General features: G+C 38.6%; 2 protein-coding genes across 5 annotated transcripts in view; both read left to right on the top strand.

The window, feature by feature from the left end:
- BBS5 (Bardet-Biedl syndrome 5) overlaps nt 1–1,625 on the top strand; it is a 32,191-nt gene extending 30,566 nt beyond the window's left edge. For all 4 annotated transcript variants that reach the window (XM_060177753.1, XM_007539304.3, XM_060177752.1 and 1 more), the window contains 2 exons: nt 699–722; nt 877–1,625. In XM_060177753.1, coding sequence (XP_060033736.1) covers nt 699–722; nt 877–978 — 126 coding nt within the window. In that variant the 3' untranslated portion in view covers nt 979–1,625. The remainder of the gene's footprint in view (nt 1–698; nt 723–876) is intronic.
- A 3,606-nt stretch (nt 1,626–5,231) lies between these two features.
- KLHL41 (kelch like family member 41) lies at nt 5,232–21,494 on the top strand. The gene is made up of 6 exons (XM_007539303.2): nt 5,232–6,413; nt 11,879–12,036; nt 12,159–12,266; nt 16,281–16,466; nt 18,886–19,032; nt 20,918–21,494. The coding sequence occupies exons 1-6, from the start codon at nt 5,304–5,306 to the stop codon at nt 21,027–21,029; spliced, it is 1,821 nt and encodes a 606-aa protein (XP_007539365.1). The 5' UTR covers nt 5,232–5,303; the 3' UTR covers nt 21,030–21,494.
- Nucleotides 21,495–21,737: the final 243 nt, after the last annotated feature.

Raw genomic sequence — 21,737 nt, 5'->3', positions numbered from 1 at the left:
GTACTTAACCTGATGCTGCTCTACCGCCCAACTCCCAGGTGCTCGTTCTTAAGTCACTGATCTATTATCAAATATGTCAAGTTGTCCAGGAGGTGGCACAATCGCTAGAGGACTAGACTCTCAAGTTTAAAGTCCCAAGTTCATTCCCTGGTATCACATGTGTCAGAGTGATGCTCTGGTCTTCTCTCTTTATTGTTAATAAATAATTTTTATGTTTTTTTCTATTTTTATTTTTTTAATTTATCTATTTATAAAATGGAAACACTGGCAAGACCATAGGATAAGAGGGGTAACAATTCCCACCACCAGAGAGCTCCGTATCCCATCCCCTCCCCTGACAGCTTTCCTAGTCTTTATCCCCTGGGAGCATGGACCCAGGGTCATTATGGGGTGCAGAAGGTGGAAGGTCTGGCTTCTGTAATTGCTTCCTCGCTGAACATGGGCATTGGCAGGTGGGTCCATACTCCCAGCCTTTCTTTCTTTCCCTAGTGGGGTGGGGCTCTGAGGGTGTGGAGCTCCAGGACACATTGGTGGGGTTGTCTGTTCAGGGAAGTCTGGTTGGCGTCATGGGAGCATCTGGAACCTGGTGGCTGAAAAAAGAGTTAACATACAAAGCCATACAAATTGTTGACTAATATAAATAAATATTTTAATAGTATATGACAAGTATGTAAAACAAATTTTTCTTTGTCCTATAGGCATATTTTGCTGATGGCCATAAGGTAAGGGAATTTTTACCTATAGTATGAGAAAAAATTTCTATATTCCAATGTTTAATATTTACAAACTTATGTGAAACCTATTTTTTGTTTGTTTGTTTTTCCTCTTCCTTGGAACCTTCTCTATTACCATCTCATCCCCTTATCTCCCAAAAAGCAACAAGATCGTGAACCTGTATTTTCAGAAGAACTGGGGCTTGCAATAGAGAAATTGAAGGATGGATTCACCCTACAGGGACTTTGGGAAGTAATGAGTTGATCTTGAGTTGAATTGGATTTCGATTTAAAGATATCTCAAGATTTAAGATATTAGTCACCTACAGTGAGACATGAAGCTGTTTTTACATTTACAGAAAAGCATTTAAGAAAATCTTTTTAATAATTAAGGAAATATTTATCTAAGAGTTTACTGCCCATTTTTTAAGACATTTTTATTGTAATCCAGAATGTACTTGGCTTGTAAATAATGTTCATTTTGTACCTAATCCTTGTAAATTGTCAATCTACAGATATGAAATGACTATATCATGTTAGGTTTTAAAAAAATGTATACATATAAAAGAATGTATACATGCATTACCATTTAGTGTTTTGAAAGCAATATTTAAAAGAATAACAAGTTTATGGAGCATTCAAAATACTAATTTTTCATTAGAAAAAAATCTAGTTTAAATATATTGCTATATAGCTCCAAACTTAAGACAATTCTAATATAAATTATGACCCTTAAATTTATGTTTTAATGATCAGTTATGTAGAAATTATAGCTAACTCTGAAATATATCATTCCCAATGTTAAAATTTTGCATTCTGTTTTATAAATAACTTCAATATTGTTTGAGCAATACTTCTATTTTGTAAGAAAAGTAACCTGAACTGGTTTTTAAATAAATCATTTCATAATGATTTTTTCATTGTTTGTACTCATTGAAACTTATTTGAGGTTTTAAAAAATAGATTACTTTCTGATTTCTTGGTTAGGTAAGGTTTGGTGGCCTCTCTAACAATTGCTTTTTACCTCTGTAGTGGCATAGAGAAACATTGTAGGGAGCCTTTGTCAAAGTATTAAAATTAGCCCGTGGAACCATTATGCTTTAAAGGGTAAGAATGAATGTAAGAAAACATTCAAAATAAGACTCAACTGTATTCACAATTATAGAGAATACAGTACAGTCATGTGATTTAATCAAAAGCAAAAGTCATTGATTTAATCAGTGAGCAAAAGCTATGTTAGTTTCTTCATTCAAATAGGAAAAGGACTTTTACATCTTCAAGAATGGAGTTATGATAAGCAGCCCATGCTATCAAAAAGGTCTGCAAAAAATCATACATATATCATAAATGCTAACATGCTTATTTTCTAAATAGCTTTTCAGGCAAAAGAGACTTTATAAAACTGACAGATCATGAGAAATAATTTCAAATGTCATATGGTATTTGTGTCTGACTCATTAATCTTTTCAAATGTTAGGTATTACATGTAACTATAAATGAGTCATTTATGGCTTAAACATGGGAACAGCTGTTGTTTTTTCTAGTATGTTAAAACCTTTAGTGTCATCTAAAAATGGAAAAAGTCAGTGAGCTCTTCTTTCAGCTGTTGTTTTAGCCAGTGACAGTACCACTGATTCACAATGAGGTAAAATAAGTGAAAAAAACTTTGACTCATGGATAGAGACCTTGAAGTCTAAAAATATGTAGTTCCCTGAGGGGTGGTGGGGTGAGGGGGGTGCCATTCATGCTTTCTACAAATATTTGGGAAACACCCAAGGGAACACTGAAACAAACAAAAAAAAAAAACAATTCTGTCTTCATGGAGCTAATGTTCTTTCCAGCATGTGTGGGAATATTAGCCTTTGAAATTGTAGCATTTCCTTGCCCCACTGACTTTAGAAAATATAACCACTTTGTAATAAAATGTAATCATGAACTATGTGGTGCTATGTATAAAAATAATTTTCTAAGTGGGTTAAACTCACGTGGCACAGTGCAAGGACGGGTGTAAGGATCCTGGTTTGAGCCCCCAGCTCCCCACCTGCAGGGGAGTCACTTCAAAGCGATGAAGCAGGTCTGCAGGTGTCTGTCTTTCTCTCCCCCTCTCTGTCTTCCCCTCCTCTCTCCATTTCTCTCTGTCCTATCCAACAATGACAACATCAATAACAACAATAATAATAACTACAACAATAAAACAAGGGCAACAAAAGGGAATAAATAAATATTAAAAATTTTTAATTCTTTCAAAAAAAATAAAATAATTTTCAAATCATGCCTTCTGCATTCCATAATGAATATGGTATTCTATTATAATCAATAGCTTAAAGCTGATCCCAGCTATATGTGATTTTTGTTCCTCCTGTAAGCCCTAGTTCTCAAATTGTACAGCTGATGTAGTACTCCCTCCTAATTTTGCTGTATTACTGATGGCATTGTTCTTATGGTGTTGCAACTGCTCTTACTAATGTTCTTATTTAATTAAAGATAATGTTCAACTCAATATATATATATATTTTTAATATTTATTTTATTTATTCCCTTTTGTTGCCCTTGTTTTTTTATTGTTGTAGTTATTATTGTTGTTGTCGTTGTTGGATAGGACAGAGAGAAATGGAGAGAGGAGGGGAAGACAGAGAGGAGGAGAGAAAGATAGACACCTGCAGACCTGCTTCACCGCCTGTGAAGCGACTCCCCTGCAGGTGGGGAGCCGGGGTTCGAACCGGGATCCTTATGCCGGCCCTTGTGCTTTGCGCCACCTGCGCTTAACCCGCTGCGCTACAGCCCGACTCCCCAACTCAATATATTTTTAATGGTCATATTGTATATGTGTGGGATTTTTTTCTTTTTTCCTAGTGTTGACTTTTTTTTGTTTGTTTACTTTTTTTTTTTTTCACCAGAGCACTAATCAGTTCTGGTTTATGATGGTGCAGGGGATTGAACCTGGGACTTCGGAGCCTCAGGCATGACAGCCTGCATAACCATTATGCTATATACCCCTCCACCCCCACTGCCGTCGCCCTGGTGTTGACTTTTAATCTTTTTTTTTTTCAGGTCTTTATTTTAATGTTACTATTTACTGTTTGCCACATCAAAACCTTTGTAGAGCAAGGCAGGGTGTGAATAAATTTAATCTGTAATACAATACTAAATATTCTTTTTCCTAATAATAATTTAGAATATCTTAGAAAATAGTAGTTCGGGAGTCAGGCGGTAGAACATGGCGCCAAGCGCTAGGACTGGCATAAGGATCCCCATCAGAGCTCAGGCTCCCCACCTGCAGGGGAGTCTCTTCACAGGGGGTGAAGCGGGTCTGCAGGTGTCTGTCTTTCTCTCCCGCTCTCTGTCTTCCCCTCCTGTCTCCATTTCTCTCTGTCCTATCCAACAACGACATCAATAACAATAATAACTATAACAACGATAAAAAAGGGCAACAAAAGGGAAAATAAATATTTTAAAAGTTAAAGAAAATAGTTTCTCTGCATTTATCATTTCAATTAAGTTAGAACAATAATTGTAAAGATTTTTTTAACTGGGGTCGGGCGGTAGCGCAGCGGGTTAAGCGCAGGTGGTGCAAAGTGCAAGGACCCGCGTAAGGATCCCTGTTGGAGCTCTCGGCTCTCCATCTGCAGGGGCGTCGCTTCACAGGCGGTGAAGCAGGTGTGCAGGTGTGCAGATGTCTTTCTCACCCCTTCTCGGTCTTCCCCGCCTCTCTCAATTTCTTTTTGTCCTATTGAATAACAACAGCAACGAGCAGTTGATTCGTAGTGCAGGTACAGATCCCCAGCCATAACCCTGGAGGTAAAAATAAATTTAAAAAGTTAAAAAAAAGACTTTTTAACTATACTTTTAGTGCATAGAGAAGTCTTTTAAGTCTCCCACATCTAAAAAAAAAAAAAATCAGTTTTAAGTAGAAAATTAAAATGTGTTTTTTTTATAAATTTTATTTTATTTTTTTGAGAGAGATGCAAGAGAGAGTAACACTAGAGCACTACTCAGCTCTGGTTTATGGTGGGGTGGGGGAATTGAACCTGGGATTTAGGAGCCTCAAGTATGACAGTCTGTTTGCATAACCATTATGCTGTCTCCCCTGCCCAAAATGGTCTGTGTTAATAGTTACTGGAAGGATCTTGCTTATGAATCAGATGAACTCAACGATCTTAACATTCACATCATTGAGACAGCCGACTAGCTTACCACTAGAGCCTTCTTAGTAGAATGATTCATCTTTTGATTCAGCTTTGTTCAATAAACAGTTTCTTGTTGCCTTAATAGCATATCTCCTAGTGTTTTATGTATTTTAAAGTTTTCCATTTCAATTAAATATCATGTTCCTTTGCTGTTTCCCCAGTGAGTATAATGTTCCAGTTGTTCCTGTCAATCTACAACAGCTGCGAGAATAACTCTTCTTTCCAAAGTAGCTCTCCTAAATTCCTCTTGTTAGAGCTGGTATCTATATTTAGCTGGAGGGATTAAATTGCAAAGGCTTCAAGCTGGGCAAAGCACACTGATCTGCCTTTTTACAGCAAGACCTGTGTGCAGCAAGGAGCTAAGGCCTTCAGTGTCCCCTTCCCTATCCAGGTTGCTCATAAAATGGAGTCCCAGCGGGAACTAGCAGAGGAACTGCGGCTTTACCAGTCCACCCTTCTACAGGATGGTCTAAAAGATCTCCTGGATGAGAAAAAATTCATCGATTGTACCCTAAAAGCAGGTGATAAAAGTCTTCCTTGCCACAGGTTGATTTTGTCAGCTTGTAGCCCGTACTTCCGTGAGTATTTTCTATCTGAAATTGAGGAGGAGAAAAAAAAAGAGGTAGTACTAGATAATGTGGATCCTGTTATACTGGATTTGATCATCAGATACCTGTACTCCGCCGCTATTGACCTCAACGATGGGAATGTGCAAGATATTTTTGCCTTGGCCAGCCGATTTCAGATCCCTTCAGTGTTCACTGTCTGTGTTTCTTATCTTCAGAAAAGACTTGCTACTGGTAACTGCCTAGCCATCCTCAGACTAGGGCTTCTTCTTGACTGTCCAAGGCTTGCCATCTCTGCTCGTGAATTTGTGTCTGACCGCTTTGCGCAGATCTGTAAGGAAGAGGACTTTCTGCAACTGTCTCCACAAGAACTGATCTCCGTCATTTCAAATGACGCTCTCAATGTAGAAAAGGAAGAAGCAGTATTTGAGGCAGTGATGAAATGGGTTCGAACAGACAAAGAAAACAGGGTTAAAAACCTTAGTGAGGTGTTCGATTGTATTCGTTTTCGCCTTATGACAGAAAAATATTTTAAAGATCATGTTGAGAAAGATGATATAATTAAAAGCAACACAGAGCTACAGAAAAAAATCAAAGTTCTTAAAGATGCCTTTGCAGGCAAACTCCCAGAATCTAGTAAAAATGCAGAGAAAGGGGAGGCTGGTGAGGTGAACGGTGATGTTGGCGATGAAGATTTACTCCCTGGTTACCTGAACGACATTCCCAGGCATGGAATGTTTGTCAAAGACCTCATCCTCTTGATTAACGATACAGCTGCAGTAGCTTATGATCCCACAGAAAATGAGTGCTACCTTACCGCACTGGCTGAGCAGATTCCCAGAAACCATTCCAGTATTGTTACCCAACAAAATCAAGTGTACGTAGTAGGGGGATTATATGTGGATGAAGAAAATAAAGATCAACCTCTGCAGTCATATTTTTTCCAGGTAAGAAAGATGATTTTTTTTTTGTTTATGTAAGTAGAGGCATAAGGGAAAGGCTGTTATTATCCAGTTAACTATTTCTGAATCATTTCATACTGCTTTGCACTTTTATTCTAATCAATTCTGTTGGGTTGCTGGACATATGTATTTTCTATTAAAAATGCATTGTGGCTTTTCCAATATTTCAGTCTACCCTGTCCACTTCACTAGAAGGTAGCAGAAATATTTAGACCAATCAACTTAACTTTCTGTTATTTAATAAAAATTGGATGGGGAGAGTGATTTGTTTTGAGAGTGTTATTTTAATTAATGTTTAAGTGATGTTTATTTTGTTGTCACCTGGGTTTCACTACACTGGTTGTCTTTTTCAGAAAGGTGGGGAGTTTGAGGGCAAGACATCACAGCACTGAAGCTTCCCCCAGTGGCATGCTATTCTCAGATGTTGAATCAGAGAGTAGAACTAGGTGCTAAGCATAGCTCAAGGCGGGCTACCTCTGGGGTCACTTAAAAGTTTCTTTATATTCAACCCCCTAAACGACCATAAGCCAGAGTTGAGTAGTGCTCTGATCAAAAAAAAAAAAAAAAAATTAACAGCTAACTGATTTTCTTTATAGTAGCCAAGAAAATAACTCAGCTCTAAGGTAAAGGACTTGCACTCATGAGGCCCCAGATTCAATCCCCAGCACTTTATAGGGCAGTGCTCTGGTCTCTCTCATTAAATAAATCTTTAAAGAAATATTCTTTTACCCAAATTGTCATATGATAGTTAAGGGTGATTGTAATACATTTTCCTAAATCAAAGGACTTTTTCTTATATATTTTACACATCAAAAATAGTTGTGATGAACAAGATTTTCTACCTTTTCCCAAGTGTCCTTGAGCAGATTTGAAGTTCTCAGAGGTAACATTTTATCTCTTATTTATTACTACTACCTAGAACATAACATCTTGTTAAAAATGAAAAAGAAAATATGCATATATATTTAACTCGCTTTTGATAATTTCTGGGAGAAAATGCTAAAACAAGCATCATCCATATGAATTAATTATATTTAGAAAATTTAATGGTAAAATGTTTATATATGATAAATGGTACTATATATTCCGGTCAGAATTACACTTGGACATTATAACAGCTTCAACTGTTTTGTGAAACTACAGAAGTTTCAAAGAAAACAAATCTTCCTAAACTTTGACTAAAGAGAGTTTGTTTCACATTAGCGATTTACTATATTTTACTAGACCAGCTTATGAATGAATCATAACCTCTATCTTTAATAATGCCAATACCAGAATATATAGCCCAAGACTATCTCCAAATATTTTGCTTAGGTCATTGCTACTTATAGCCTGGGACTTCATGGACACTTGAGTTAGAAAGATAAGTGAGTGTAGAATGCTATAACATAACCACTTCATGTTCTCAAAATGTGTGACACACTATATGTTCCCAAAATACTACTTTTCCCTATAATTCTAATCTCAAAAACTGTAATATATGTTAATTATGATTCTTAATTTTCTAGAGTTTCATTGTTTCAGTGGAAAAAGTTAACTATGACATAACAAAATAAAATAGAAGTTCTAATTTCCTAAGCCCTAATTGAAATTCACATAAATTTCAGAAAGGAAAAATTTAATTAGAATAGCAACTGTTATATCCAGGAAGTAAGAATGAAGAAAGGCAAGTACCTAAAAATCATAACTCCAAAGAATACTTTGTTGTTGTCGGGTATTTTTTCTTTGACTTTATCCTTCTACCATTTTTATTGATACAGCTGCTCATTTCTGGTTCAAGAAACTTAATGTTTTTATGGCTACAAAGACAGTTTCATAAAGTGGGGAAAGTTAACTTCTTGTAGTTGTCCATGCCTTAGCTCCTTTTAAAAATGGCACAAACAGGAGGCTGGGCAGTGGCACACTTGGCTAAGTGCATATGTTACCATGCAAAAGAACCCAGGTTCAAACCCTTGTTTCCCACTTGCAGGGAGAAAGGAAAACTTCACAAGTGAAGTAAGTACTGCAGTTGTCTTTCTGTCTCTCTCCCTTTCTGTCTCTTCAAGCCTGCTCAATTTCTCTGTCCTATCAAGGAAAGGAAAGGAAAGGAGAGGAGAGGGGAGGGGAGGGGAGGGGAGGGGAGGGGAGGGGAGGGGAGGGGAGGGGAGGGGAGGGGAGGGGAGGGGAGGGGAAGGGGAGAGAAGGGGAAGGGGAAAGAAGGGGAAAGGGAAAGGGAAGGGGAGAGAAAGGAAAAGAAAAGGAAGAGGAGAAAAGAAAAGAGAGGAGAGGAGAGGATCACAATCTAAATGTTGAAATTAGTGGCTGCAGTGCTTCCCAGTGTATATGTAAAATTAAGACCCTCCTTTCATCTAGTCTGTGTTTCTCTTTATCCGAGGTCCGAGGCCAGATGGAGGGAGCAAGCACCAGAGACTCATCCTTATACTATAACCATTAGTATCTACATCTATTCTTGCTATAAAATCTTTCTGTCCACTCATCTCTTCTTCTTCTTCTTCTTCTTCTTCTTCTTTTTCTGTTAGCACTAGAGAGAACAAAGAATGCACAACTACACTTCCCTCAGAAAGCAGCTTTCTTGTGCCTTTGTGTCCTAAAATGCAGAGTGGAATGTCTTACAATCAAGTATAGTTGGCTAGTGCTGAAGCTGGTGCCAGCCATATCAGAATCACCTGCCCCTGAGCTTAGGCACTAAGGATATCTGAGACAAGTAGAAGAGGCATCAACAACATAAGCAAAGTTGCCACTAATAAAAAATTAAAGAATGGTGTGGGGGAGTATAGCATAATGGTTATGCAAAACACTGTCGTGCTGAGGCTCTGAGGCCCCAGATTCAATCACCTGTACTACCATAAACTAGAGTTGAGCAGTGCTCTGATCTCTCTTTGTGTCTTTCTCTTTCTCATGAAAATAATAATAATAATAGATTGGTATACCTTTTTAAAAAATATTTATTCCCTTTTGTTGCCCTTTTTTTTTTTTTTGTAGTTGTTGTTGTCATTGATGTCATCGTTGTTGGATAGGGCAGAATGAAATGGAGAGAGGAGGGGAAGACAGAGATGAAGAGAGACACTGGTGGACCTGCTTCACCACCTGTGAAGTGACTTCCCTGCAGGTGGGGAGCCGGGGGCTCAAACCGGTATCCTTACGCGGGTCCTTGCACTTTGCGCCACCTGCGCTTAACCCGCTACTGCTCAACTCCTGATTGGTATGCCTTTACATCTATACAAAGGACAAAAAAAATAGGAAGGAAGGAAAGAAGGAAGGAAGGAAGGAAGGAAGGAAGGAAGGAAGGAAGGAAGGAAGGAAGGAAGGAAGGAAGGAAGGAAGGAAGGGGAAAGAAAAAAAAGAAAGAAAAAAGAAGGGAGTCAGGAGGTAGGGCAGCGGGTTAACACACGTGGCACAAAGCGCAAGGACCAGCCAAGGATCCGGGTTGGAGCCCCCGGCTCCCCACCTGTAGGGGAATCGCTTCACAAGCTGTGAAGCAGGTCTGCAGGTGTCTTTCTCTCCCCCTCTGTCTTCCCCTCCTCTCTCCATTTCTCTCTGTCTTATCCAACAATGTCAACAACAACAAGAATAATAACTACAACAACAATAAAAAACAACAGGGGCAACAAAGAGAAAATAAAAAATAAAAGAAAAAGAAAGAAAAAGCATGCACTTAGCATTATCAACTGTAATAAAGCAAACATAGAAAACCTAATTTTTTTTTTTTTTTTTTTTTAAGTATCGTCAAACCTCCGAGCAGTCTGGAGTGAGCGACAGGCCCAGCTGTTCCTGGGCTATCCTAACACTTGAGGACTCTATCTGTTAAATATAGCATGTTGGGGGGAGGGTGTCATTCACTCACTGTCACCTTCCCTGCATGATAACCTCTCTTCCTTCCGTGTCCTTAATGTATTATGATTCTTTACTTTAGGTTTGAACAAAGCAACGTGGAAAATTTAACACAACACCCCACAGTTCGAAAGTAACTTTTGGTGACTTATTTTCTTGCTTTTCTTGAAGTCCTGCAATTCTGGTACAGCGGTATTATGAGTCCTTACTTTAGGTTTGAACAAAGCAACGTGGAAAATTTAACACAACACCCCACAGTTTGAAAGTAACTTTTGGTGACTTACTTTCTTGCTTTTCTTGAAGTCCTGCAATTCTAGTACCGTTATCTTTTTATATAAGTCAAGTAGATTTGCTCCTTTTTTCTTAGTAACTCAAACATAAACTGTGCTTTTCAATTACAGTTTTATTTTACTTACTTACAATAAAACAATATATCAAGTATAGCAGGTCTCTGGTACGATGATAAGTTCTTCCCCTGAAAGACAGAAAAAAGCTGGGAGTATAGAGCCACCTGCCAACGCCCATGTTCAGCGTGGAGAAACAATTACAGAAGTCAGACCTTACATCTTCTGCACCCCATAATGATCCTGGGTCCATCCTCCCAGAGGGATAAAGAATAGGAAAGCTTCCAGTGGAGGGGATGGGATATGGAACCCTGATGGTGGGAAATGTGTGGAATTTTACCCCTTCTTATACTATGGTTTTACCCCTCTTATCCTATGGTTTTTTTTTAATTAATTTATTGAATTTTAAAATAAATTTAAAAAATAAGTTCTTCCCCTGCCCTCCCCAGGTAGCTTTTGATTTAATGAGAAAATAAAAGTTGTTTTAATAGAATATTTAGAAAATGTTAATTATAAGAAGAGCTAAATCAATATTAAATCACTAATACATAAAGATATTTAGGGAGTTGGGCGGTAGCGCAAGAGGTTAAGCGCACGTCGAGCAAAGTGCAAGGACCAGCGTGAGGATCCTGGTTGAGCCCCTGGCTCCCCGCCTGCAGGGGAGTCGCTTCACAGGCGGTGAAGCAGGTCTGCCGGTGTCTGTCTTTCTCTCCCCCTCTCTGTCTTCCCCTCCTCTCTCCATTTCTCTCTGTCCTATCCAACAATGACGACATCAATAATAACAGCAACTACTACAGCAACAATAAAAACAAGGGTAACAATGAATAAATAAATATTTTTTTAAAAAAAGATACTTAAAAAAGAAGAAGAGGGGTGGAGGTAGATAGCATAATGGTTGTACCAAGAGACTCTCATGTCTGAGACTCCAAGGTCCCAAGCTCAATCCCCTGCACTACCATAAGCCAGAGCTGAGCTGATCGATGCTCTCATTAAAAAAAAAGAGAGAGAGAGAGGACATAGAAAAATCCATATGATTTGACTAGATCTATACTGGTAGGGCAGCACTTTGCTTTCTCATTCCATTTCTGAAAATAAGTCTTAAAAATGTGCTAATTATTTGAGAAAGCTCAAAGCTGCAGTAAAAACAAAGCAAAAAAAAAAGGTAGCAAGAAAAATCCATGCAGATAAGTTAGAAATTGGAAGTTCTATAGGAGAACAAGACACCTGTAACTTCTAGCATGTTCCACATCTTTTTTATTCTCCCCTTTCTTCCAGCTTGATACCATAACATCTGAATGGATTGGACTACCACCTCTGCCTTCAGCCAGGTGTCTGTTTGGTCTGGGAGAGGTAGATGACAAAATCTATGTAGTTGCAGGCAAAGACCTGCAAACAGAAGCTTCATTGGATTCAGTATTATGCTATGATCCTGTGTAAGTTGGCGTGGCATCCCTGTTTTCTAGCCATTCAAACATATGAGTGCGTAGAACATATTCATATTTTAGAGCCTAGAATTTATTTAAAGGGTATAATTTTTATCATCTTATGATTTTAGGGCTGCAAAATGGAACGAAGTAAAAAAACTCCCTATCAAAGTGTATGGCCACAATGCGGTTTCACATAAGGGAATGATATATTGTCTAGGAGGAAAGACAGATGACAAGTAAGTATCTTAAAATCCCCTGTGGTTTATATCCAAATGATTTTTTTTTTTCATTACAAGGGTTCCTTTCACTTTCATTTGAGGCTACATAATATTCTAAAAAAACAACTTCCAAATAAAATTTGAAAATTTATTAAAGGGTATTATAACTAGTTTCTAAAGGAAAACTATTAAATATTTAATTTATAACAGCATAAAATTTGGCATTGGGAAAGGGAAAGCACAAAGTAAAACCTGGATGGGGTTTGTTGTATTGCAACAAGGCAAAAGACTCTGGGAAAGGAAAGAAGAGAGGGGGGTGGGGAGGGGCTCTGGGGTCCTGATTCATGATGGTAAAAAAAAGAGCCTAAGTTGGGGATGAGAATATTTTATAGTCACCTATCATAGGGAGATGAAAAATTGTACCAGTTTGTCCACAACAACTATACTGTAAGCCATTAAATCCCTCCCCAATAAAATGGTTACTTAAAAAATCGACACTGAAAAATAAATAAATAAATAGATACTGGAAAGTCAGCAAGATAACTCATCTGGGAAGGAACCTGCTTTGCCATGTGCACTTGACCCAGGTTCAAGGCCAGCCTCCAACTCACTGGAGGAAGCTTAGGTGCAGTGGTGTCTCTCTCTCTCTCATCAACCTGCAGTAAGTAAGCCTGAGTGATGACTAAAAAAAGAAAGAAAAGGACAAGAGAAAAGGCAAGGGAAGGGAAAGGGAGGGGAAGGGAGGGGAGGGAAGGGAAGGGGAAGGGAAGGGAAAGGGAGGGAAAGGGAAAGGAAGGGAAAGGGAAAGGAAAGGGGGAAGAGGAAGGGAAAGGAAAGGGAAGGGAAAGGGAAGGGAAGGGAAAGGGAAGGGAAAGGGAAAGGGAAGGGAAGGGAAAGGGAGGGAAACATAAGGGAGAGGGAAGAAGTTGGGGGGTACTGGAGTACAGGACTTGCTTGAATGCCTGAGGACCCAGGTTTAATCCCCAACATTGCCATATGCCACCAGTGCTCTAGTCTCTCACCTCTTTTTCTATTTCATAAAAATAAATATATATAAATGTACTCCTCTTATCCTATAATCTTGTCAATATTTCCATTTTATAAATTTTTAAAAGATGAAAGAAAAGAAAAAAATAAATATTTAGTGCTTGGGAGATAGCATAATGGTTATGCAAAAGACTTTTGTGCCTGAATTTATGAGATTCCAGGTTCAATTCCCAACACCACTATAACCGAGGGCTGAGCAAAGCTCTGGTCTTTCTCTCCCTGTATCTCTCTCATTAGAATAAAACCTGGAAAAAAAAATCATAAAAATAAAGTTGGGGGTATAGTTTACCACATATATGTGTATATGATGTGTCATCCCCACCACCAAAAAAATGTACATAAAAAAGTTGCTAAATTTGTATATTCCAAGCAAACTGCTGGGAACAAGCATAATATCTCCAGTATAAGCAATTTCAGCATCTAGGGGCATAGTTACAGACAAGTGAGTTGAATGTGAGTTTCAGCAGCCAGTCAGTTAAACCAAACTAAATGGTCTAACTGATTAAAAGAAAGTTTTCGGTGAGGTTGGGTGGTGGCACACCTGGTTGAGCGCACATGTTACAATGCTCAAGGACCCAGGTTCGAGCTTCCGGGCCCAACTGCAAGGGGAATACTTCACGAGAGGTGAAGCAGGGCTGCAGGTGTCTCTCTGTCTCTCTCCCTCACCCTTCTCAATTTCTGGCTCTCTCTATCCAATAGATAGAGATAATAAAATTTAAAAAAAAACTTTTCAGTTTAAACAGAACTAGTATCCCATTCCTAAAAACTGCCTACTTTACTTCAAATAAAGATAATTTTAAAAAATAATAAAAGATAACAACACCCCCCAAAAAATAAAAAAACAAGAATAAAATATTCTGCATTTTAATGTCTTCCTTAAATTCCAGCTATTCCGATCAAATGAATATTTAAAGGAAATTGTGTTGTGAGCCTAGTCCATGAAAAATCTTGTTGGGAGCATTTTCTATGTAAATGGCTTAGAAAAATCTGTGTTAAACAGTGCTCTTACTTTGGAAACATAGTGATAAACATGAACATATTTTGTTTATTTTTTTTACCAGAGCACTGCTTAGCTCTGGCTTCTGCTGGCGCTAGGGATTGAAGCCTCAGGCATTAGAGTTTCTCTACCGTGCTATCTTCCTCCCTCCGCCCTTGAAATTATTTTGAGTAGTATTAGTAACTAGGAAATCGATAAAACCATAAGCATGAAGGTCTTATCAATAAAAAAATTAATCTTAAGGAGTTGGGTGGTAGCAGTGGGTTAAGCACAGGTGGTGGTGCAAAGTACAAGGACTGGCTGTAAGAATCCCCGTTCCAGCCCAGGCTCCCCACCTGCAGGGAAGTTGATTCACAGGCGGTGAAGCAGATCTGCAGGTGTCTGTCTTTCTCTCCCCCTCTCTGTCTTGCCCTCCTCTCTCCAGTTCTCTCTGTCCTATCCAACAATGACATCAATAACAATAATAGCTACAATAAAACAACAAGGGCAACAAAAGGGAGTAAATAAATAAATATTAAAATCAATTAATCTTAAGAATATTATTAGCCAAGACTTGACAAATAAGTTTGAAATAAATCATTTTCAAAAAGGAAGCACTGGGGAGTCGGGCAGTAGTGCAGCGGCTTGAGCGCAGGTGGTGCAAAGCTCCAGGACCCGCGTAAGGATCCAGTTCGAGCCCCCAGCTCCCCACCTGCAGGGAAGTCGCTTCACAGGCGGTGAAGCAGGTCTGAAGGTATCTTTTCTCTTCCCCCCTCTGTCTTCCCCTCTCTCTCCATTTCTCTCTGTGCTATCTAATAACAATGACATCAATAACAACAACAATAACTACAACAACAATTTTTAAAAAGCAAGGGCAACAAAAGGGGAAATAAATAAACATAATTTTTTTTTAAGTAAGCACTGAATGGCACTGATTATCATCACTGAATCTGAAGAGTGTGATTGTGCATCACACTCTTATGAAGAAGCATTAAAGCAATGCTCATAGTCGAGTATTAGAGGATAGATATATGGGGTTTTTGTTTTTTCATTTCTGAGGCTTTACCACTCAGAGAAGACTTTTTTTTTAAATAGAGTGAGACAAAGAGGCAGCGAGGCGAGCAGGGTGGAGATGGAGGAACCACACCACGGCACTGCAACTCCCTTCTTTGTGGTAGGGTGGAGGCTTTACCGCCAGGCTTTGGGACCAAGCTTGCATGTGGCAAAGCAGCAAATGAGCTATTTTGCTTCCCTCCTTTCTTTTCTTTTCTTTCCTTTTCTTTTTTTTTTTTTACTTTGTAGCTCTAAATATGCCATGTTCATTATTACCTGGAATTCTGAATTCCCATCAGTAGATTATGGACCACTCTAAGGATCCATAAGGAACCTATTAAGAAGAATAAATCAAATGAGCCATGGTTTTTCTGATAGCATTTAGCATATTAAGTGTCATTACTCACCAGTTCAGATGTTGTCAATAGTCCCAGATTCCTTAAAATGTATTAAGATATGGGTGGTAGACTAAAATAAAATGAACCTTCACAGCACATAGTGAAATCTAAAATGATATGTTCAGAGCCAGTGAGAGTTCACCTGGAAGGGGAAGCCTGCTTTGTTGTTCATGTAACCCAAGTTCTCAAGCACACTGAAGGAAGCTTAGTGCTGTGGTATCTTTCCCTTTCTCCTCTATCTCTTTTCTCTGTATCTCTGTTGAAATAGTCTGCATCAGTGAAGCCCTAACCTGCAAAAAGTAGTAATAACATAAACTGAAACATTTATACTTAATAAAGTGCCCTTCTCTCCCCCTCTCTTCCCTCTCAATTTCTCTCTATCCAAAATAAAGCAATAAAAATAAAATGCTAATTTTAACATTTTATTTATGAAAGAGAACATAAAAGTTTTACTCTAGTAAAACTTGGGAGCTCATGTTTGCAAGTCCTGAGCTCTAAAACTTTCCCACTTTCCCAGACACCTGAAAGAGCTTGTTTTGTTGTCTTTTATGTTTACAGAAAGTGTACAAACAGAATGTTTATCTACAACCCAAAAAAAGGAGACTGGAAAGACCTGGCTCCAATGAAAACCCCTCGTTCAATGTTTGGAGTGGCGGTCCATAAAGGCAAAATAGTGGTTGCCGGAGGTGTCACTGAAGATGGTCTTTCAGCCTCAGTTGAAGCCTTTGATCTCACAACCAATAAGTAAGGGCTGGATTTTACTCCAGTGTATGAATCACTGTACATTTTATCACTTTGAATAACAATTAACAACATCAATAACAACAATAATAACTACAACAATAAAAACAAGGACAACAAAAAGGAAATAAATAAGAGCTAGCTTGGTGGTCCCAGAGGTGGTGTAGTGGATAAAGCATTAGATTCTCAAGCCTTAGGTCCTGAGTTCGATCCTGGGCAGCTCATGTACCACAGTGAAGTCTGGTTCTTTCTCTGTCTCCTCCTACCTTTCTAATAAATAAATAATCTTTATTTAAAAAAAGAGAGAGAAAGAACTAACTAGCTTGTGGCATTTGTAAAGCATGAATATTTCAGAAGTTTATTTTAAGCTCTTCATAATTTTTAATTTCAAGTTTTTATTTATATTTTATTAATTTTTATTTATTTATTTTAAAAAGGAGACATTAACAAAACCATAGGGTAGGAGGGGTACAACTCCATACAATTCCCACCACCAGATCTCTATATCCCATCCCCTCCCCTGATAGCTTTCCCATTCTTTATCCCTCTGGGAGTATGGACCCAAGGTCATTGTGGGTTGTAGAAGGTGGAAGGTCTGGCTTCTGTAATTGCTTCCCCGCTGAACATGGGTGTTAACTGCTCGATCCATACTCCCAGCCTGTCTCTCTCTTTCTCTAGTAGGGTGGGTCTCTGGGGAAGCAGAGCTCCAGGACACATTGGTGGGGTATCGCTCCAGGGAAGTCTGGTCGGCATCATGCTGGCATCTGGAACCTGGTGGCTGAAAAGAGAGTTAACATACAAAGCCAAACAAATTGTTGAGCAATTATGGACCTAAAGGCTGGAATAGTTCAGATGAAATGTTGGGGGTACTCACTGCAGACTATTGTGCACTGTTGCTTTCAGGTATATATTTTGCCCTAGTTTATGGATACATGTGAACATATGCTCTATCTCAGGGGACCTGGTCTATATCTAGTTTTTGGGACTTTGTTAGGAAGTGAACCACCTGGAATGGAATTAGAGAATACTATGAAAGGAAAGGTCTCACCCAAGTAATGAAGCTGAAGGGTTGTCATTCCACATCTAAAGTCTCTGGACACAGTCTGAAGTGAAGCATGCTGAGGTGACACTTGTTGCGTTGAATTTTATTAATTTCTATCCTTTTTATTTATTAAATACAGACAGCCAGAAATCAAGAGGGGAAAGGGTAATAGAGAGGGAGAGAGACAGACAGACACTTGCAGCCCTGTTTCACCATTCCCAAAGCTTCCCCCTGAAGTGAGGACCTGGGGCTTGAAACCGAGTCCTTCCACATTGTAACATGTGATCAACCAGGTGTACCACCAGCTGGCCCCTAATTTCAAGTTTTTATTGGCTTGAAATATAATGTCAAAAGATGTTTAACAGATAATCTGTATATAAGATTGGTCTTTTTCAAACTGAATGAATATGTAATTTAGTTTATTATTATTTTTTTTATTTTTTATTTTAATGAGAAAGACCAGAGCACCTCTCAGCTAATGGTGGCACTGACGATTGAACCTGTGATCTCAGAAACTCAGACATGAAAGTCTTTTGCAAAACTACCATGCTGTCTCTCAAGCCCAAATATATAGTTTCTATATTCCTAGTTTATCAAGGAAAAATTAGAACACTACTATTATTTTTTGAAGAACCATATATGTGATTAAAAAATAGACTTTAGGGAGTCGAGCGGTAGCGCAGCGGGTTAAGCGCACGTGACGCAAAGCACAAGGACAGGCAGAAGGATCCCGGTTGGAGCCCCCGGCTCCCCACCTGCAGGGGCGTGGCTTCACAGGCTGTGAAGCAGGTCAGCAGGTGTCTCTCTTTCTCTTCCCCTCTCTGTCTTCCCCTCCTCTTTCCATTTCTCTGTCCTATCCAACGACGACATCAATAACAACAATAACTACAACAACAATAAGAAGAAAAAACAAGGGCAACAAAAGGGAAAATAAATAAATATAAAAAATAAAATAAAGTAATAAACTTTAGTATCTGAAAATCATAAGAATTTTTATGGAACATAATCACTAAAAATCATGTTTTTGAAGACTGCAATGTAGGTAGTATTTATAAGAAGTTAAAGAAGTGGGTGGGGGTAAGTAATATAATGGTTATACAAAGAAATTCTCATGCCTGAAGGAGGCTTTCAAGTCTCAGGTTAAAATTCCTTCCTCCCATAAAGCAGAGCTAATAAAATAACAACAGCAACAAATAAAGAAGTTAAAGAAGCAGTATTCAACAATGCAAAGGAATATGTGATATTTTCCAGTGCAAAACTTAATTTTCTAATTTGTGGTACCTATGTTGCTTGCATTTTTATTATTATAACTTCCTATAGTTAAGCAAATAAATCTGGCATTTTTCTAAATTTTACATTGACTGTATCAATAATTCCTAGATGGGAAGTAATGCCTGAATTTCCCCAAGAAAGAAGTTCCATCAGTTTGGTTAGCCTGGCTGGATCCTTATATGCCATTGGAGGTTTTGCCATGATTCAACTGGAGTCTAAAGAGTTTGCTCCCACTGAAGTCAATGACATATGGAAGTAAGTTTTCTTCGCTTCAGTTTTTTGAACCAAATGTTAGAGAATGGATAACTCATAAAATTAATGTTTGCTTCCTTTATTGGGGGGAATAATGGTTTATAGTCAACAGTGAAACACAATAGTTGGCACATGTATAACATTTCCCAGATTTCCATTCTAAACCCCCACCTAGGTCCTCCTCCATCATCATGTTCCAGGACCTGAACACTGTCACCCACCAGAGTCATTTACTTTTGTAATAGACCAAAAAAATTAATGTTTTTAACGTAAATAGTAAATCATACTTTTCCAGTAAGTAAGGTACTTCTAGTAGACCAAGCACTCTGAGCCTGATTTTTTTTTTTCTTTTTGGAGTAGGACAGAGAGAAATTGAGAGGGGAGGGGAAAATAGAGAGGGGGAGAGAAAGAAAGACACCTGCAGAACTGCTTTACCGCATGTGAGGCAACCTCCCTGCAGGTTGGGCTCTGGGGGGGCTCAAACCTTGAGTCAGTCCTTGTGCTTTGTACTACATGTACTTAACCCGCTGCGACACCAGCCGGCTCCCTTATTTAAATTTGGTATAAGCTACATTCGTCTCATAATTTATGAATGTGGAAAATAAATTATCTGGGTTTATTTCTTTATCAGTAAAGTTAAGAGTTAAACCTTCTACCTTCTGCAACCCACAATGACCCTGGGTCCATGCTCCCAGAGGGATAGAGAATGGGAAAGCTATCAGGGGAGGGGGTGGGATATGGAGAATGGGTGGTGGGAATTGTGTGGAATTGTACACCTCCTACCCTATGGTTTTGTTAATTAATAATTTCTTAAAAAAAAAAAAAAAGAGTTAAACTGTTGATCCGTTAAGCTCCACTCTAGCTCCAAATCATATTCTAGGCATCCAGTAGACTACCAAAAGTTCTCCAAGTTATTGGGGTGCACACAAAAGTTATGAATCACTAATTTATGGAAAGGCGTCTACCACTATGTGGAGCCAGGGCAGTGGCTCAGGACCTAGTGCATAGGACTTGAGTGACCACTAATGCCAGGAGCCATGTTGAGTAAGTGTATAAGAAGCACCTAGTAGTTCCTGATCTTCCCAGTTCCCTTCCTTCTCCTTCACTCTCACCCTTTTTCTTTCTCTCACTGCCAGGGCTTTACTACTTTGGGTCAACTTTTTCAGCCGGACAGGATAAAGGATATCATAGCACTGCAACTTTCTCCAGTGCTATGGAGATCCGGGACCTGGGTCATATGCATGACAAAGCAGGGGCACTTGCTATTCAAGTGAGCTATTTTGCTGACCTGCCCATTATTACTCTTAAAATAGACTATGCAAAGACCAGCCATTATTATCAGACCAAAAGTGGATGGTTATTTCCTTAACTGTCAATCCTACTCATTTGTGGATGATTTTGCTTCTCAGGCAAATCTTACCTGCTTTGACATCTAAACACTCAATGGTTCAGGCCATACATTCATTCAGAGAATGCATATTGGAGAGGAATCAAGTATTATTCTACGAGTCAAGCGTATCTCTAATAAGAGCTAGTAGGGTTTTCTCAAGTATCCACATAGAAACTACTGATGGGGGTCAGGCGGTAGCGCAGTGGGTTAACTGCAAGTGGCGCAAAGCGCAAGGACTGGCATAAGGATTCCAGTTCGAGCCCCCAGCTCCTCACCTTCAGGGGAGTCGGTTCACAAGCAGTGAAGCAGGTCTGCAGGTGTCTTATCTTTCTCTCCCCCTCTGTCTTCCCCTCCTTTCTCCATTTCTCTGTCCTATCCAACAACGATGACATCAATAACAACAATAAAACAACAAGGGCAACAAAAGGGAATAAATAAATAAATAAAATAATAAAAAAAAGAAACTTTACTGATTACTTTTTGTTTTCTTCCATTCAGGTATGAAGACGATAAAAAAGAATGGGCTGGGATGTTGAAGGAAATACGTTATGCTTCAGGGTCAAGTTGCCTAGCGACTCGTTTAAATCTCTTCAAACTGTCTAAACTATAAAAAGAAAGTGGTAAAAACATAATGGAGTGGGAGGTGATCCATTTTTGATAATAGGTTTTAACATATTGTTTTTGTTAAGTCATGTAGAAATTATTCACTAATTTATTGTCCAAGAAGTTAGTAATGAGTATCAAAACCTCAGCATGATTGAATCTTCAATGAATAATCAGGTTTAAAATGATTTTTAATAAATTAGACATTAATTTGAATAGATTATGTGTTAATCTCTCGAAATTGTAAAGGAGTTTCTCAAATTTGGTCTGTTTACTAACCCTTTCATTTGCATTTGTTACATTTGTTTTCTATTACAAATAATGTTGAATAATGAAATATGTCCATTTTTAAAATGTTTAAAACATCAACACTATTTCTCCGTGTTTCTAGATATAAGAATCCTTGTTTTAGAGGTTATATGCTATGAGATTTTGGAAATATTATTTAAGGAATAAATGGATTTCATCTGAAGGGGGAAGAGTCTCTCTCTTTTTCCAATAGTAGAAACTACCTTTTTCAATGTTAGAGCAAACTTTTTAACGGAATAACAAAGAGACGGGGAAGAGGGCAGTGGAAGAGCAGGACTCCAGTCTATTTGGTGCTGAGGACTGAACTCAGAACCTGATGCTTCTCAGTCCAGTGCTCTACCACTGTACCACCTGGGAAGAGTCTCTAGCCAGATTCAAGTGGTCCTTCTCCATTCTTTTTTGTGAT

This window comes from Erinaceus europaeus, chromosome 18 (genome assembly GCF_950295315.1).
Source record: "Erinaceus europaeus chromosome 18, mEriEur2.1, whole genome shotgun sequence".
Lineage (NCBI taxonomy): Eukaryota > Metazoa > Chordata > Mammalia > Eulipotyphla > Erinaceidae > Erinaceus > Erinaceus europaeus.
This window is presented reverse-complemented; position numbering and strand designations above follow the sequence as displayed.

What these genes read in the sequence shown, in the direction of transcription:
- KLHL41 (XM_007539303.2), top strand. Translation starts at nt 5,304, where the DNA reads ATGGAGTCCCAGCGGGAACTAGCAGAGGAACTGCGGCTTTACCAGTCC. An exon ending in GTATTATGCTATGATCCTGT is followed by an intron (nt 12,037 to 12,158) that starts GTAAGTTGGCGT and finishes TTATGATTTTAG; the next exon opens with GGCTGCAAAATGGAACGAAG. An exon ending in TTTGATCTCACAACCAATAA is followed by an intron (nt 16,467 to 18,885) that starts GTAAGGGCTGGA and finishes AATAATTCCTAG; the next exon opens with ATGGGAAGTAATGCCTGAAT.